Source organism: Vulpes lagopus, chromosome 2 (assembly GCF_018345385.1).
Source record: "Vulpes lagopus strain Blue_001 chromosome 2, ASM1834538v1, whole genome shotgun sequence".
In the NCBI taxonomy this organism is placed as follows: Eukaryota; Metazoa; Chordata; class Mammalia; order Carnivora; family Canidae; genus Vulpes; species Vulpes lagopus.
The window spans coordinates 173,862,188-173,879,643 of NC_054825.1; the positions used below are offsets into that span (position 1 = coordinate 173,862,188).

Genomic DNA, 17,456 nt, shown 5'->3' on the forward strand with positions numbered 1-17,456 from the left:
CCCTCCAGCTTTCGCAAAGCTCCACCAATTCTTCTTACAAAAGAGGTCCTGACCTGCCCCCTCTCGCCATCCCCACTTCCTCTCACTTGGCCTCCTGAGCCCTCTGCCTGCATCTGCTGACCAGCTGTGCTCATTGTCCGCACAGCTGCCAGCGGGGTCTTAGAAACCTCAGCCCCTCCTTAACATTCCTCTGTGTATAATCCTCCAGCAACAACCCAATCTGCCCGAGTGAAAGCCTGAGTCCTAACCATGGCCTCTAGGGCCTTCGGTGACGAGGCTCCCTTGGGCAGCTGCTCCGGCTCTCCAGCCCCCTCCAGGCAAGCTGGTCTCCTTCTCACTCCTGAGCATAACAAGTACATTCCCACTATGGGCCTTTGTGCCTCATCTTCGCTTTTCCCTGGATCTCTGTTCCCCAGAAATGGACAGAATTCTCTCTCTTGCTTCCTTCCTCTCTCTACTCAAATGGCCTCTTTCTAGAACAGCAGCCTGGCCCTGCACATTCCATCCTGCCCTGCTTAATTTCCTTCTTAGCATGCTCACTATCTGGCCAACACTTGTTTATCTGATTGCCATCCATCCGTTCCACAGAATGTCAGCTCCACGAGGTCGGAGAGTGGTTTCTTCTCGGTCACTATGATACCCCTAGAGCCCAGCATAGGCTTGTCACATAGTAGGTGCTCAGTAAACATGTGTCGATGGAACAGATGAATTCTGGGAGAGTCCAGGACGAGGGGTGGAGCGTGATATCCTGAATTTTGGTCCTCCTTGTGTGTCGTCACTGACTGTGAGTCCCTCCTACGAGATGGCCTTTGCATCAGATCACTTCATTTTTCCTAAACTTTAGAGGTTTGCCTATGACCTTCGAGACTTTCATCCTGTAAACCTTTATTTCCTACATCTCTTTAAATCATTCACTTGATTGATTTTTTTTTTTAACTTAGCTTCCTCCTAAGCTTATATGTAAAAAAAATAAATCACCCGTTTGGTATGCCGGCTTCTCTTTGTTCTGATCACGCTAATATGTTAATACATATTAACACAAAAGTTGCTGTCCATTCCTCCTGGGATCCCCTGGCTCATCAGGATGGTGCTTGGGTAGCCCTCTGGACAGCACAGGGTTACTCAGTCCCTCATTATTGACAGTGCTCTGCTCCTCAGGGCGAAGTCCTTCGGGGCATTCCTCCCAGGCCAGACCTGCTGGAGCCAGGGTCTGTTGTCAGAGCACAGGTGTGTCAGGGCGGGGTCCAAGCTCGTGTGCAGGAGATCCGGTGGGGACAGCCCCTGGAACTGCTGTGAAGCCGCTGCCGTTCTCTGCCCCGTCCCCGACCACTCTCTGGCCTTATTTTCAGCCCCTGGGATTTTGCCAAACATCTTCCCACTTGGGGCCTTCACATACAGTGTCCTTGTGGGACTTTCCTGTCATTGGGACACCTCCCCGGGCTCTTGAGATCCCAACACACACTTCCATTCTGTGCTCTAAAAGCCCCTCTTGCACATCTCTCAGGAGCAGGTGCCACAGGTGGCAAGTCAGGCATTATGCATGAGGTCATTTGGTCAATGTCCTCTAATCTACAAGACTGAGAGAGCCCCCACGAGGAAGGGGCTTGGGCAGGCATCGGGTGTCAGTCCCCTCCCCGCCACTCACAGCCCCACTACCACCCTCAGCCCCACTACCACCCACAGCCCTGCCCTGCTCCTGCACGTGGACTTCCCATTCCAGCCAAGGCGGCCTTATCACCTTCTCTCCCAAATTGGTTTGGTTAGTCCTGCCTCTTGGTCTTGACTGTGGTCTCTGTGGTATCCTCTGCCTTCATCAAAAACTAGGGGAGAACAGCCCTGTTCAGGAGCCATACCCAAATGGCAGCTCTATTCTCAGTGCTCTCTTAACCCCATTTGGCCCTTGAGCCCCTGTTGCTTCTCACCAAGATGGCAGAGCGCAGAGTAGTAAGAGCTCTGGGCCCTGGGCGCAAGTCGGGGCTGCACAGTTACCAGCTGGGGGACCTCAAGGAAGTGACTTGACCTCTGTGTCTCAGCACTTCCAGGTTCACAAATGTCAATGTGCCAGAATCACCTGGAGGAGTCATCAAAACAGACTGCAGGGCCCCACCCGAGTTTTTAGTTCTGCAGTCTGGCATGGGGCCTTGAGAATGTGCCTTGCTCCCTTTTTTTTTTTAAAGATGTATTTATTTATTTATTCATGATAGACACAGAGATTGAGAGAGAGGCAGAGACACAGGAGAAGGGAGAAGCGGGCTCCATGCCAGGAGCCCGACGTGGGACTCGATCCCGGGACTCCAGGATCGCGCCCTGGGCCAAAGGCAGGCGCCAAACCGCTGAGCCACCCAGGGATCCCCCCCCCTTTTTTTTAAAGATTTTTATTTATTTGATAGAGGGAGAGAGAGAGTACAGGAATGGGGCAGGGAAGGGCAGAGGAAGAGGGAGAAGCAGACTCCTCATTGAGCAGGGAACTCAACGCCGGGCTCGATCCCTGGACCCCGAGATCATGACCTAAGCCAAAGGTAGATGCTTAACTGACTGACCCACCCAGGTGCCCCAAGAATGTGCCTTTCTAACAAGTTCCCAGGTGATGCTGATGCTGCTGGTGCAGGGACCCAACTTGGAGAGCCATTGTCATACTAGTTAGAGAAGGTAAGTGGAGGTTAGTTCACGTAAATCGAGTAGAACCACTCACAGTAAGCGCTCGACAGCTCTTAGTTATTACTACCATTCCTCCCAGAGAGTCTGGCAAAATTCAAATTGCCAGCGGGGGTTATGGAAAAAAGAATAACTGAGACCAGGGCCTGGCCACTCTGTTTCCTAGCTCTGGGACCCTAGGAAAATCCCCTGGCACCTACACTGAGCCCCAGTGTTATCTTCACGACACGGTTCCTTCCAGGGCAGCCTGAATTCCTGAAGGGGCTCCCTACACAGCTGAGGCCTAATTAGTGTTTCTGAAACAGTTGGAAAGGCTGCAGCTGCGGAGTACGGCCTGAATGCGAGGGACGGCAGTCAAACCCCCACAGGCCCATGAAACACCCTGAGCTGCAGGGGACAGGAGGGAATGTCAGTGCGCGAAGAGGCCTCAGCCCACAGCTGCCAGCTCAGAGTGGGAGCGGCGTCAGGGCGGGTGGCCTTGGGCTCGGGGCTAGAACACCCGGGCCCTTGTCCCCACACGGGACCTTGCAGGGGGCAGGGAGGGCAGCGGCAGGCTCCCCTAGGACGGATCAGAAATCATCAGGATCTGGACAGGTGTTTGGCTTCGTGGCATTTATTTCACGTCCCTCTGTACAGGCCCTGGGGCCGGGTGTTGGGGGCAGGAGACCAGGCAGGGGTAGCAATAAATAACATGGACAGACAGACAGGGCTCCCCTCCAGACAGATGAGGTTAAAGGAGGTTAGAGAGGAGCCACAGTGTGGGGTGGGTGCTGGCAGGGCTGGGGGCGGCTGGGAAGGAGGGGAGGCCAGGCCCCCAGGACCTCCCTGTCACCTGCCCCCTCCCTTTCCTGCCCTGGCCCCCACCACTCTGGGGAGCAAGGGAGCCCGTAGCCAGTAGGGGCCAGTGAGGGTCCTGAGGGAGGGGTGGCCACACAGGCGGCCCCCAGCCCCCTCACTTGACCCGGATTTCAGCATACTCGGCCAGCTCCTCCGTCAGGGTGTAGCTGTCCTTGGTGGCTCGTTTGCCCAGGTCCGAGTGAGAATAGCTCAGGTCCAGCTCTGGGGGTTCTCCCCGAAGGCCCAGCAGCCTCCTCTCCGATCCCAGTCGCCTCTCACTCTATGAACAGACCCAGCCCATTAGAAGGCTACGGTTCCACCTTTTCCAGGTGCAGAGGCAGCAGGTACCTGCACCCCCGCAGCTCTGGGGCTGAGTCCCAAGGCCCCGTGCGAACCTCCTTTCTTTTTTTTTTATTTTTATTTTTATTTTTTTTTCGAACCTCCTTTCTTAAGGACCAGCACGCAGCCAACCCTTCGGTGTCTGGGTCTCGCTCTGGAGCCTCTGCCCCAGCTGGCGCCGCCACGCACCACCCCCTCTTCCTTGCTAAGCCTGAAAGTCACCTAAGATCCACTGTCCCCAGGGAGCCCTCTTCGACCTAGGAATTGGCGGGGGCGGGGGGGGGCACACTATTCAACCCATAGCATCTTCCCAGATTAAAGCCACCTGGCTGGGACCCCGCCTTTCCAAATATTTGTAAGCACCTGGCTCGGTACGTTCTTCCCCTGATGCCTGGGTCTGGTGCGGCTCCCCTCCTCGCTCCACCCGGGTGACCCCCGCTTCCCCGTCGCAGGCTCCACCCTCACCCCCACCCTACAAGGGGCCTTCAGACACAGACACAGGACAGTGGCCACAGACAGAATAGACAAGGCCGGGAGTGCCAAGCAGGGCCAGGCTTAACCAGGGAACATTCCAGGTGCCTGACGAGAACGCACACACATGCACCCCAACCCCCAGGCCCGACAGGGGCCCAGAGGTGGACACACTGAGGCCCCGGGGACCTACCTCCTGGGGCGCTCATTCCAGGGTAGAGACCTCTCTGGACTATTAGAGAAGGAAATGCAGTCATAGACCGGGGTGGGGAGGTTGGGGCTGCCCTCCGCTGAGCCCCTCAGCCCCCTTCGTGGCCTCCGCCTGAGTGGCCCTCCCAGCCCAGGTGCACCCAGCCCTCCGCACTTCCTCCTTTTCCCTCCCTTGGCCTCCCAGGCCCTCCCAGGTCCTCAGGGTCCCTGGCACCCAGGTTCTCCAGCTAGCCTGGAGCCACAAGGCTCTGGCCCTCACCTCATACTTCTCTGGCGCCCCAGAGATGCGGAAGTCACTGCTGAACAGGACCGGGGGGTTGTCCCCCGCCGAGAAGCTGGGGCTCTCTGTCACGTTCTTTCTGCAGGACAGGACATGTCAGGCCCCAGCGGGAGTCCTGGGCTTCCCTCCCCGCTCCCTTTCTGCACCCCATCTACCTTAGGAATTTGGCTCAAGGGACCCCAGGGTGGTTCCCACCCCCCATGTCTCTAAGATGGAGCAGATGCCTCTTTAGAATGACCAGCCTCCTCCTGCCCTCCCCCCACTGCCCATCCCCCTGTCTGGTCCCTGGTCTCTGCCACTTTTCGGGGCCCCAGCCTAGCTTCTTGGATTTCTTCTCAAGTGCTCCGGCTCTGTCAGCCCCTCGCTGCCAGGATGCGGAGCAGAAAGGTGCATTCATTTTCAGGAAAGCTGACGTGCGTGTGCACCACAAGGAGGAAAACCAGCCCAGTTGTGGTAGGTGCGTGTGGTTTGGGGCTGGGGAGTGTTTTCGTTGCCAGGGATGATGTGTGTAAGGATCGGGGCCCTGGAACCCACGGTGCCTGACCCCGTGGCTACAAGCCAGGGGACGCTGGCTCTCCCCCATCACACCGGAGTGCTTGCAGGAGGGTTCCCGGAGGACAGGAGGCCACAGCACCGACCGTGGGGCACAGGCATCCATCAGGATGCGCTCGGCCCAGGTGCCGGCCGGCCTGACAGGCGGGGGTCTCTCCTCCGTCCAGCCAAACATTCACAGAGCAGAATCCGCCCTCCCTCACACGCACAGGGCCACCCTCCGCTGCCCACCCGCTGCCTCTAACTGACCTCCCCGCCTCCCCAGCCCCGGGGCACCCCCCGCCCCCAGGGGAGCCCTGGCAGGCCGCTCACTTTCTGCGTGTCTGGGTAATGTAGCAGACGATGGCGATGAGGATGGCAAAGGCTACCACAGCTCCCACGGGGCCGATCTTGGCCCACATCAGGCGGTCTGAGGACAGAGGACCCAGGCACCCTCAGGAATGCCAGCGGTAGCGAAGACACGGGGGCTTGTAGGAGACGGGCCGGGCGGAGGTGACAGTGAGGACATTTACACAGCTGGCAGGTCCCTGCACTGCCCGACGGGCCCGGAGGGCTTAGTTGCCAGAGAGCCCGGGACAGGGCCCAGTAAAGCGCCGGCCAACCCAGGGCAGCCCCCCCTTACCACCCGGAAAGGGCATCTTTATCACTTGCTCCATCTGTGTCGCCTGGCCCATGCTTGGAGGCTGATGGCCAGCCCTGGGGCGGGAAGCCTGGATCCAAGAGGTACCCTCCCCCTCCCCGTGCCCCCCCCCCCAGCACTCACGGGCTCCCTGGAAGGGCAGCTCCAGGCTCTTGGAGCCGTAGAGGTTGCGGGCGGTGCAGATGACCCGCGGCGGGGCCTGGGCCTGCCCGCGCAGCGTGAGGATGCTGGTGAGCAGGAGGCCGCTGCGCTCCGAGTACACGAACTCCCGCTCGGTCTCGTTCACGGTCACGTTGCGCGAGGGCAGCTCAAAGGCCACGGACGGCTCCGGGTTGGACTTCACCACGCACAGGCACTGCACTGTGTCTCGGGCTGCCGCGCAGTGGGACTCCAGGAGGATCACAGGGGCAACTGCAGGCCAAGAAGGACCAAGACTCAGGGGATGACCGGCGACAAGCAGAGGCTGAGCCTCAGGGGACTCCTTGGCGGAGGACCAAGAGCAGATGGTAGCTGTCCCAGAGACGAGCGGCCTTTTCCCCTTTGCACGGTCTCTGGCCTCCTCTCTAACTTTGTTCACCTTGTAAGACCCAAATGACATCATGATGTTCCCCACTCAAAAAACAAATAAACAAACAAACAAACAAAAAATACAAAAAACAAAAACAAAAAAACCCTTTCGGTTGCTCCCCATGTCACTGACAATGATATCCAAAGTCTTTTCCTGCTTTCATGAGGCCCCGAAAGGCCCCAGCCACACTAATCTCTCATCGGGGCTCCTGCCCAGTCGCACTGGCCTCCTCACTGCTTCTGCTTCTTCTTCTTCTTCTTCTTTTTCTTCTTTTTTAAGATTCTATTTATTTATTCATGAGAGACACAGAGAAAGAGGCAGAGACACAGGCAGAGGGAGAAGCAGGCTCCCCGCAAGGAGACCGATGTGGGACTTGATCCTGGGACTCCAGGATCATGCTCTGGGCCAAAGGCAGGCTCTGAACTGCTGAGCCACCGAGGGATCCCCTCCTCGCTGCTTCTAAAGCTCATGAAGCTTCTTCCGACCTCGGGGTCTTTGCCTGGAACACTTCCCTGACACCTGCTGAACTCAGGTGACGTGTCTTTTTTCTGACCACTCATGGAAACTGCACCTCACTTCACTGACCATTCGCACCCATCTCACCTCGGTTTGCTCCCAGCACTTATCCCTCCCATGTTAGATACCTGTAGGGCTGGGCTCTTACTGCGGTCAAGACAGGCTCTCCTTCCGCCTCCACCCTGTCCCCACACTTAGAACGCACCCTCACATAGCGGAGCTCTGTGGAGACCGGTGTGGGCCACTGAGTTCCGCAGGCTCCCCTTCCTGGCCATCCTACAGATGCCCCTGCTGGCTCCCTAAGGCTCCCTTGCACGCTGCCTGTCCCACTTTCATGGGATCCTCCACTGCCCCTGACACCAACCCCCACCCTCCACCCAAGACCATTGCATCGAGCTCTCCTTTGCTGCCATTTGTATTCCAAGAATGAAACTGGTGTGGTTTTTGTGGCTTTTTTGTTCTTGTATTTTCTTTCATTTTCCAAATTATGATATTATAATAGAACATCGAACATTCCTTTTTTAAAACTATGTTCTCTTTCCCTCCTGAAAAATCCAGCACCAGAGGCTGCCCCGCTAGACTGAACTCTGATCTCAGTTCTGACCAGAACCTACTTACGAACGGCCAAAGGACCCTCGGACCATCTACCACCACTTACTTTCAATTTCCGTCAAAAAAAAAAAAAAAAAAAAGAATATGCACGTAACATTGACAAGCCAGGGAGTCACATGACTGGATTCAAACTCGAGATGGTTCCAGTTGGAACCTCAATCTGTACTTGCATCTAAACCCGGTAAATTAAAAATATATTGCCCGAATTCTGTTCAGGCAAACATGCACTACGCTGGCTCTGGTGTTAACAAATTGACACTCCGCAAAGTGCATAACGACAAACCTGAACCAACAGCTATTACATTTTTTTAGAAACCCTTTCATTCAAGACTGCATCCCTGGTGCTCCGGTGACAGCTTCCACCCTTGACCCCTTACCGCCGCCCTGCCTGCATGTGCTCAGTATCTCCGCAGCTTTGCAGGTAGCCTGGGAGACCTGTCAAAGCCTGACTGACCCCACACAAACCCCAAGTCCCACAAAGAATGGGGAGTTTGGGGTGTGACAGCTTTGGCTGGAAGCCCAGCTCTGTCGCTTACTGTCCCTGACCAGGCCATTCGGCCTCCTTGGGCCTCCAAGATGGAGTTTTCATTGCGCAAACAGGAGGGGCGGTCCTTTCTTGCAAGGGCCTGTGAGAACTCTGAAGATAAGCTCCCTAGTGTGATGTAAAGGCTTAGCTTTTCCCTTCCAAGGATTTAGGATGAGATAAATAGAGCCATTCCAGCAGGGGGAGCACGTGAGAAAAGCCTTAGCAGCAGGAAGGCCGGAGGCACCCAGCCTGGAGTCCAAGGGAGAGATTAGTGGGAAATGATTTAGGGAGCACAGAGGACGCGTCAGTCAGGCACTGTGGGCGCTCAGCATAACTTCCAGAGTCTTCACAGGCTTCTTTGGGATAAGCTACTGTTATCATACCCATTTCTCAGTAGAGAGGCTCAGCAAAAGTGAAATCACTTGTCAGGGATCGTGCAACAAGATGAAGACAGAGCTGGGATTCTGCCCCAGGGCGGGTCAGCTCTGTCTGGTGCTGGACACCAGTTAACCAGTTCACACTTCGGTTTCCTTCTATTAAACTGGGGTGAAGAACAGTCCCTCGCAATCACGTTGTGGTGAGACCCACATAGGTCAGGGAGCGCCAGGGGCTCAGATTAGGCCCCTGGGCACAAGCACTCGGTAAGGTGAGTACCTGCTGCATGACTCATGCCACCCTGGCCCTGGGCTCAGCTGGTAAGAAGGAAGCCCCGCACTAGAAGCCCCTGCCATTGTCAGGGAGCACCAAACCCCTGGTGCTAGGGATCACGGACTTCAGGGACAGAGAGGAGCCTGAGGGGTGCCCTGCCCAGCACCCTGTGGCCGCACTGCCAGAGAGCACGTCCTGTGATCAGGGCCCGGGTGAAGCCTAAAGGGCTCAGCAGGTGGGACGGGGCCAGGTGGGAGGGGGCCTTCCACTCCAAATCTGTTGGTTTGTCTTCAAAAGAAGCCAAAGTAAGTAAGCCCTTGGGTTCCACGGGCTTCGGGGAGGCAAAGCAGCCAGCGGTTTAAGAGCTGGGTGGGACGAGTCCAGAAGATTCCTGGCTCCGACCAACCTTCCTTGCTGCACGGTCCTCGGGGATTCTGACTCTTATTTTCTTCTTCACAGGGTGACCACACAGGCTCAGCAAAAGAACACGGGCCGAGCTTGTGGTCCTGCCCAGAGTAGACCATTAATGACCGACCTTACTGCGCAAGAGAATCTGTGACTGCAAATGTGTGTGAGATGCTGTGGTGTGCATGTTCCGGGGCCTCCATATGATTCTCAGGGAGCTCTCTGACCCTTAAACGTAAGATCCACTGGCTTGGGGTGCAACAGGGAAAAAGGGTGTAGCAGAAGGAGGAAGCTGGGCCCAGAGGCGGAGTATGGAGAAAGCAGAGTACCCCACACTCATGATCACCCTGGGTACTGCGGGCGAGCAGAGGCCGGGAGGGAATGCACCCCAAGGTGAAAGGTTGGCACAGCAGTGCATGGCCACCCCTCTGCCACAGAAGGTGGCACTCCAGAAATAATCTCTATCTACCACGTGCTGATTCTCGCCACATACAAAGCACTGAGTACAGATTGTGCTCAATACCTTCTGGCAAACTTGCGTGGCGAGGACCACCGTGGGTAGAGTAACGGAGGCCGGGAGTGGTAAAGTCCGGAGACTAGCGCAGAGGCCAGGCAGGAGCTGGAGAGGAAGCAGGGGAGATGGAAACATGGAAGTGACACTTCGGAGGGAGCTGCTGCTGGAGACGGAGTGCAGACTGTGAGCTGGGAGCCACAGCCCTGAATGGCAGCTGGGGGTGGGGGTGGGGGTGGGGGTGGGGGTGTTGGCGATGCCACCGGGTGAGGAGGCCGGGAGAGGTGCTGATTGGCAGTGGAAGGATGAGTTTCACTTCCAAGACAGCTTTCTCTGCACATCCGTCCCATCTCTCTGGCTCGACTGTATCTGCTATAAGCCTGGTGTCTGTACTCTCGGTCCTCTCCTCCACGTCCCCCAGAGCCACACTGCCCTTTGCACACAACAACTGCTTGATCAACGTATTCTGACGTAATAACTTAGGATGAGGTCAGCTATGGCAGTCCAGGAAAGAGGAGCCAGACTGCCTGGATTCGAACCACTTTCCAGCTGTGTGACCTTGGGGTAAGTTGGCATAAACTCTCTGGGCCCCAGTTTGCTTCTCTGGAAACTGGGGACAGTAATAGGACCTCCCTCATAGGAACGTCCTGTGGAGGAAACGAATGGATCCCCGTACAGAGCTTCTAGCAATGCCTGGTACACAGCAATGCAACGCAAGGGTTAGGTGTTGTGGTTCTTGGTGAATGTAAAGGGACAGAGGCCACGGGACGACCCAGAAACCTTTCTGGTCAAAAGCGCATCCCCGAGATGTGGGAACACAGCACTCCCGGGTGGGACTGAATCTCTGGCTGTGGATTCAGCTTCCCTCCCTTCCCCATTCTCATCTGCTGGTGCAAAGCTGACCCTTGGCTGAGATGCATGGTGCAATCCAGCAATCGAGGTGTCCCCCCACCCCCGAACCATCCACTGAGGAGGGGAATGTGGAAGGAGGTCAAGTCCAGCCGGCGGTCAGCAGGGGAAGGGGTGAGGAGCGGCGGTACTCACACTCCACGGATAGGTTGAAGGTGGTGGCCCTCTGGCCATACTGATTCTCAGCCACACACCAGTACTCCCCATCATCCTCAGGCGTGACGGCAGGCAGCTCAAGCTGCAGCTCGCTCTCGTAGATGACTGTGGCCAGAATCTGCTTCTCCTTGAAGATGGTGAGAATAGGGTCCGGGTTGCTCTGTGTGGAGCACAGGATGGAGACGGTCTCCCCCTCCACGGCCACCATTGTCCCGTTCACCGTGGGCTTCCGGGGTGCATCTGGGGGGCAAGACAGGGGGCTGACGGTCAGAAGGCAACAGTGCCTCTTCCCACCCACCCCCCACCAGTGTGACCGCATATGCCCCAATCTGAGCACACCTGCTCAGGTAACCCTTGTCCTGGCTACCCTGTTTATAAGAACAGGGTCTCTGCCACCAGGGCGCTTGTGTCTGAATCCCAGCTCTACCCCTTCCCAGCGGTGTGTGTGACCTCTCTGGGCCTCCTCTCTCTCATCTGGAAAATGAGCCTGATAACAGTCCCAACCTCAGCGGGGCCACTGAGAACCTAAGTGACAGGTGCCGTTCTAGCCTGAACAAGCTAAGGTAAAGATTCCCAACCATGTGAGGAGACGCTATGTAAGTAAACACATGTAGTTGGCAAGATGCAGATAAGGGCTTTGGAGAAAAAGAAATGTGGTGATGGAAGTCAGAGTCGTTACAGTTGTAACTGGGATGGTGAGGGAAGTCATCCCCGAGAGGAGAAGAGGTGGGTCAGGGCCAGCCCTGGGGATGTCTGGGTGTCTGGGGGAAGAGTATTTGTGGAAAGCGCTCAGAAACTGCTGAGTAAATGTTGGCTGCAATTCTCATTATTATTATCCACAGCCCTGGGCATTTTGCCTCAATAAATATTTGTGAATGAGTGAATGAATGAATGACCTCTCCCTGGTTCCCAACAAAGGACCTTATCTGTCCAGCCCCTCCGCCGGGGACTCCCTAACGTACACAGTGCGGACAAGGGGCTGCGTGGGGTCTGGGGTCCCCTCATCCGTCCCCTTACAACTGCAACGGGGCTCACGGGGAAATGCGGATTTCCAGGGCCCGGCTGTACTCCCACGCCAGCCAAGGCTGTCCGCAGGATCCGGGGTCTAACCAGCTCCCCTGAGCCCTGCGCCTTCCCACCTCGCCCCGGGATGCGTGGTGCGCAGCAGGTGGGACGCAGGGAGGACCGCCTCCAGCCTCGGGTCCCCCTGCTCCGCCCGAGGCCTGGGGGGGCTGCCCCTCATCCCCCCTGGGCCGCCACTCACACATGACGCTGAGCCCCACGGTGCGGTTGTCCTGGCCGTAGGCGTTCTCGGCCAGGCAGGCGTAGACGCCGTCCTCCGCGGGGGTCACCTCCTCCAGATCCAGGAACAGGCTCTCGGCCACCGCCTCGCGCAGCACCGTGCCGTCCCGCATCCAGGTCAGCAGCGGCAGCGGGTTGCTGTCCGCCCCGCACAGCAGGCTGACGTGCGAGCCCTCGATGGCCTCCACCGAGGCGTTCATCTCCACGATCACCGGGGGGTCTGAGGCCCCGAGACACAGCGGGGGCGGGGGGGCGTGTCAGCGGGCTGGGGCCGCAGACCCCGCCTAGGCCCCGCCCCTAGCCCCGCCCCTAGCCCCGCCCCTCGCGGCCCCGTCCCCTCCCGGCTCCGGCTCCGGCTCCGGCCCCAGACCCTGGCCCCGCCCCCTCCCGGCCCTGGCCCCGCCCCGCCCCTCGCGGCCCCGCCCCCTCCCGGCCCTGGCCCCGCCCCCTCCGGCCCCGGCCCCGCCCCCACACTCACACTTGACGTCCAGGCTGGCGTAGCCCTCGAAGAGCAGGGTGGTGTTGGGGAACGAGGCCTGGCAGCCCAGCCGGTGGCCGTTGGCCTCCCTGGTGGGCACGAAGTGGAGCAGCGACACCTGCACCCAGGTGCCCTCGTCCTCGCGCAGCCGACCCAGCACGGCGGGCTCCCCCAGCCCCTCGTGGCCCAGCCAGCTCAGCTCCGGGCGCAGCTCCGGGCAGTTGTCAGGCACCATGCAGCTGACCTCCACTTCGGAGCCCGCCACCACCTCCGGGGGGACCACGATGTTGGGGGTGTCTGGGCCACACGGGGGAGAGGAGGGTTGAGGAAGCATTCTGGCTTCCTGGTCCCCTCCCCATCCTTGGATACAGAATTCCCTACTGCCTTCTCTGCTCCCGGTGTCCCTTCACTCAGAGGCCCTCCAGGGTCCCCAGGTGTGTAATCATGAACAGAACACTACAATGGCCTCACAGCATCTACCTTGCCCGGGAGGTGGGTGTTGTCATTTGGCTCATGTTTTAGATCACAAAACAGGCCACGGCCCGCGCGGAGGAGAAGAGCTTCAGACGCTGCCACTCCAGCTTCATCGTCTGTGCTCTGGATACTACGTTGTGGCCCTTAAGAAACTTCTCTCCTTTCCCGTGTTTGCTTTGGTTCCTTTTCCACTTATGTACGTGAGTGTGTGTGTACGTGAGTGTGTGTGGTATGTCCTGGAGATACGTCTATGTCTGGCTGTGCCAGTGGGGTCTCTTTCTGTACTGGGGCTGTAATCTGGCTCATCTGGACTCCGGGAGTCTGAATTTAGGGGTTCCGTGCTATGGGGCCTCTCAGAAATTGGGCAGCGTCGCCTACTCTGATGGCCAACTCTGGCCCAGAACCACAGGTTATTTGGCCAAAACTGGATTTGTTTTTAAAAATCCAAATCCGCAGCCAGTGTTCAGGAGTTAGGAGATGACACAGAAAAGCACACGATTCTGGTTTCTCTTAATGCAGACTCCCTGAGAGCAACATCTCTATGTTCTCCTCCCGCACCAGTTACCCAGAGCAGGGTGCCACGGGCCAGGTGCTGCTCTGGGTGCCCCGTGACTGTCTGCTTGCTGAGCTGTACGTGCTCTCCTTGTCCCCATCTTACAGAAGGGGAAAATAAGGCCCAGAGAAATTAAGTAACGTGCCCATGGTCACCCAGCTAACCCCAGGGATCCGGAGGCCTTTTACCCCCCACCCCTGGGCCCCATTGCTTTTCTCCTAGTTGCTTCTAGAAGAGGAAGCACCCTCTTTTTCCCTCTGAGGGCGGCAAGACTATTTGGGGCCCCACTTTGCTTAGTTCTGTCGGCCGCCAGGTCTGTGCGGGCATCGGGGTTCGCTCCCCAGAAAGGCGCGGGGGAGCCCGTCGAGCCACATACACCCAGCCTGGCCGGCGCGGCCCCAGCCCCTGGCACGCGCACGCCCTCGGGGACTCACTGATGATGTCCAGGACACTGTGCTCGGAGAAGGTGTACTGGTTGTAGCCGCCGAGGTCCCCGCGGAAGTAGTACTTGCCGCCCAGCTCGGGGCTGAGGCTGCTAAGCAGGAGGGTGCAGTTCCGCAGGCCCAGGTCCCCCAGGAGTCGGCTGCGGCCCTGGAAGCTCTCGTGCACAACTTGGGTTCGAGACTTGAAGACCACCGGGGGATAGTTTTTCGGGTAGGGGCTGTTGAAATACCAGACGCCGTGCACGACGGCCGGCCGCAGCTCGTCAGGGAAGTCGAAGCGGCAGGGGATGGAGACGCACGTGCCCTCGAAGGCAGAGATGGACGAGGGCATCCAGGCACCCCAGTGGCCCCCTCGAGAGGCTGTGGGCAAGCAGGACCACTGAGGTGGAGGGACAGGTCCTTCCCTGACCCCCCCCCCCCCACACACACACTCCCACCACCTTCCACCCTGCAGGGACCCACAGAAACAACCCCAGCCTACTCGGGGACCAAGGCCCCGGGATCCCCAGCACCCCTAGTCCTTACCTGAGATCATGATCCAAAACAGAGGCAGTGTCGTGAGGAAGATCATCTTGTCCAGCAAGTGAGCGACAGCTGGAGAGGAGAGAGGAGAGCACGGGAGGCTGGGGGGAGTGGCAAACGGTGCTTTTTTTTTTTTTTTTTAATTTATTTATGATAGTCACAGAGAGAGAGAGAGAAGCAGGCTCCATGCACCGGGAGCCTGACGTGGGATTCGATCCTAGGTCTCCAGGACCGCGCCCTGGGCCAAAGGCAGGCGCCAAACCGCTGCGCCACCCAGGGATCCCAGCGAACGGTGCTTCTGATAAGGCTTCAGGAGGGGGCCTGTTCAGATGTTCGCTGCAGCTGGTATTCTTTTTTTTTTTAGATTTTGTTTATTTATTCACAAGAGACACACAGAGAGAGGCAGAGACATAGGCAGAGGGAGAAGCAGGCTCCCTGCAGGGATCCTGATGCAGGACTCGATCCCAGAGCCCTGGGATCACAACCTGAGCCAAAGGCAGACGCTCCACCATGGAGCCACCCAGGTGCCCTTGCTGCAGGTACTCTTATGTGGAATTACGAACATTTCTGAGGCATTGACCATGCATCAGGCCCCAGTGCTATATTAATTCATCTGGTCCCTTTGAGGCGGGAGCCGTTATAACCCGCACTGTATAGCTCAGGTCCAGAGAGGTTAAGCAATTTGCCTAAAGCCGCATGGCTGGTTAGCAGCTGAGTTAGGATTCAAGCCCAGTGTGCCTCGCTCCGGGTCTGCAGACTTAACTGCCAAACCGCCCTGTCTCTGGGTCTTAGTGACATGCTGACCATTCTCCTCATCGCCATCGTGCCCCTGGGCATCTCCAAGAAAGTAAGGACAGAGCCAGGGCTGGACGGGCAGCAGAAATCAGGGGTAGCCAGGGGGAAAGAGAACCCCAAGAGTTGGAACCCCGCCCCTCACCTCAGTCTCCCTGAGTTGGGAATGTCTTCGGGTCTCACTTGAAGCTGTCAGCCAGCCCACCTGGAATGAGAGCCAGACAGGTGCACCCTCTGCCGCCCTCTCTCCGGGTCGCTCTGAGTGGTGGTGGCCCACGTGGTCTCCGCCGCCCGATACTAGGGACCCTCCCACACAGCCTGGAAGCTGCTCTGTCGTCACCGCCAGCCCCAAGCTGTGATGGCGAAGAACTTTGGGGAGGAGAGGGGAGCGGCGGAGCATCGGGGTGGGGGGGGCCGGCGGTGTGGTGAGCGGGGTGAGGGAGCAGATGTCCCACGGCAGAGGCCTGGGGGTGGCGGGCAGGGACCCAGCCCATCAATGACCGGGTTTCACAGCATCAGCATTCCCAACATGCCGCGGGAATTCCTGCCGCCCTCTCCCACCCCACAGACGGCCCCTGCCGTCCCCACCCTCAGCGGAGGCCAGGGCCCCGTACAAAAGAGCCCTGTTCCCTCGGGGCAAGGGTGCCTCATCCTGGGGGGCTTCTTGGGTAGGTGGGATGAAAGAAGAGTCTGGCGCTCCTGGCTGGGCTTGGGAGTAAGGCCAGGAAGGCCCCCGGGGCTGGGAGTTGGTGAGTCCCTGGCACCCGGCTGCTCTGTGGGTCGCCTCAGGGCCGAAGCCAGGGTTCCAAGTGGCTGCCTTCCCTGGCCCTCACCGCCCTCTTCCCACGGACACAGACGCATGCACAGTCAGACACATGCAAATGCTGGCATGAAATGTGACAGATCTAGACCCGACCAGAAGGAACAGGCTCACACAACAGCGACCCGGGCACACTCCTGGGGGGCCCCCTGCACACATGGACGGCCCGCGAGACCCCTGCCCCTGCCTCCCGTCCACACACGCTCCCAATGACACACAGACCCACACACACGCTGAGGGTCGCTAAGGACAGACCCACCCAGACACAAGCTGACGGACACACGACAGATGCCAGCCTCGCGCCTGCGACGGAAAGATGCGGGACACAGGCAAGGGCCAGTTTCGGGGACGGGACAGACTTGTGACACAAGCATGCAGACCCTCTGCTTATAATGGGGGCAGAAATTGGTTCTTGGGGTGGAGGCCAGGAAAATCTTAGCTGTCACAGTGAGCTGTGACTCCCTGACGGGCCGCCGTACATAGACATCTACTGTATGGCTGGCTATAGTAGTAGCATTTCGTGGGCGGAATCCGATTAGGAAAAATAGCTCTGAAATAGTTCCTTAGTGGGGTACAGTGAAAACAAAGTGGAGGAACACTGATGTAGATTAAGGCTCACCCAGGGATGGTGTGTGTGCGCGCACACACACATGCACACACACACCTGTCATGCATCCAGGTGCTGAACTGGCTCGCTCACAGCCCACTGCCCCCACCCCCTCACAGATGGCAGGACGCAGGTGGCTGATCACCTGCCCATCCTTCTGCTCTTCATCCAGCCCCCGACCACTGCCACCCCATCTGCCCCAAACTTAGGAGCCCCAGGGCAGCTGCTCCTGCAGCGCTTCCACCCAGAGATGCTGAGAAGAGCCCCTCAGTCTTTCTCTCTGGGGGTTTCTTCCCTCAGCCCAGTCACTGTCCCTGCCGTGGTCCCAGCCCATTCCCAACGCGGTCCTGAGCAGCACCCGGCCCCATCCTGAACCAGCCGCGTCCCCGGTGGGCATCGGTGGCCCGGAGCACCTGGCTTGCACGTGCTGCTGCACACCCTTTGCCCCACCCTCTGAGCCCGGCCCTCCGCTCCCCTCTCCGCTGGTCACGGCCCCTCACTGCGGGGGCCGCAGTACTCACTTGGATGCTCTCGCTTCTGCACCCTCCGCTCCACCGGCCCCGCTCACAGTCCCCTGGCTCGCAGGGTCCAGGCCCCCACTTGCCAGTCCGTCCCCTCCCCCCGGGTGCC

General features: G+C 58.4%; 1 protein-coding gene across 2 annotated transcripts; it reads right to left on the reverse strand.

Annotated features, from left to right (window-relative positions):
• Positions 1-3,252: 3,252 nt before the first annotated feature.
• Positions 3,253-17,422, reverse strand: MAG (myelin associated glycoprotein). 2 transcript variants are annotated; one of them, XM_041736814.1, is made up of 12 exons: positions 17,348-17,422; positions 15,545-15,604; positions 14,611-14,679; positions 14,077-14,445; positions 12,616-12,912; positions 12,100-12,357; positions 10,815-11,075; positions 6,108-6,395; positions 5,657-5,753; positions 4,772-4,871; positions 4,496-4,534; positions 3,670-3,772 (listed from the first exon to the last, which is right to left on the reverse strand). In XM_041736814.1, exons 3-11 carry the CDS (start codon positions 14,654-14,656, stop codon positions 4,508-4,510), a joined length of 1,743 nt encoding a protein of 580 aa, XP_041592748.1. In that variant the 5' UTR covers positions 14,657-14,679; positions 15,545-15,604; positions 17,348-17,422; the 3' UTR covers positions 3,670-3,772; positions 4,496-4,507. The 2 variants fall into 2 exon arrangements, with proteins under 2 accessions (XP_041592737.1, XP_041592748.1); XM_041736803.1 differs by lacking the exon at positions 4,496-4,534 and having other exon boundaries at positions 3,253-3,772.
• Positions 17,423-17,456: the final 34 nt, after the last annotated feature.

Bases quoted from the DNA above. Each gene is read 5' to 3' on its own strand.
- MAG (XM_041736803.1), bottom strand. From the start codon at position 14,656: ATGATCTTCCTCACGACACTGCCTCTGTTTTGGATCATGATCTCAG. The intron at 6,396-10,814 runs GTGAGTACCGCC...CTTGGCCTGCAG, and splicing joins CTTCAACCTATCCGTGGAGT to TTGCCCCTGTGATCCTCCTG. The intron at 5,754-6,107 runs GTGAGTGCTGGG...CTCTGTCCTCAG, and splicing joins GCTGCCCTTCCAGGGAGCCC to ACCGCCTGATGTGGGCCAAG.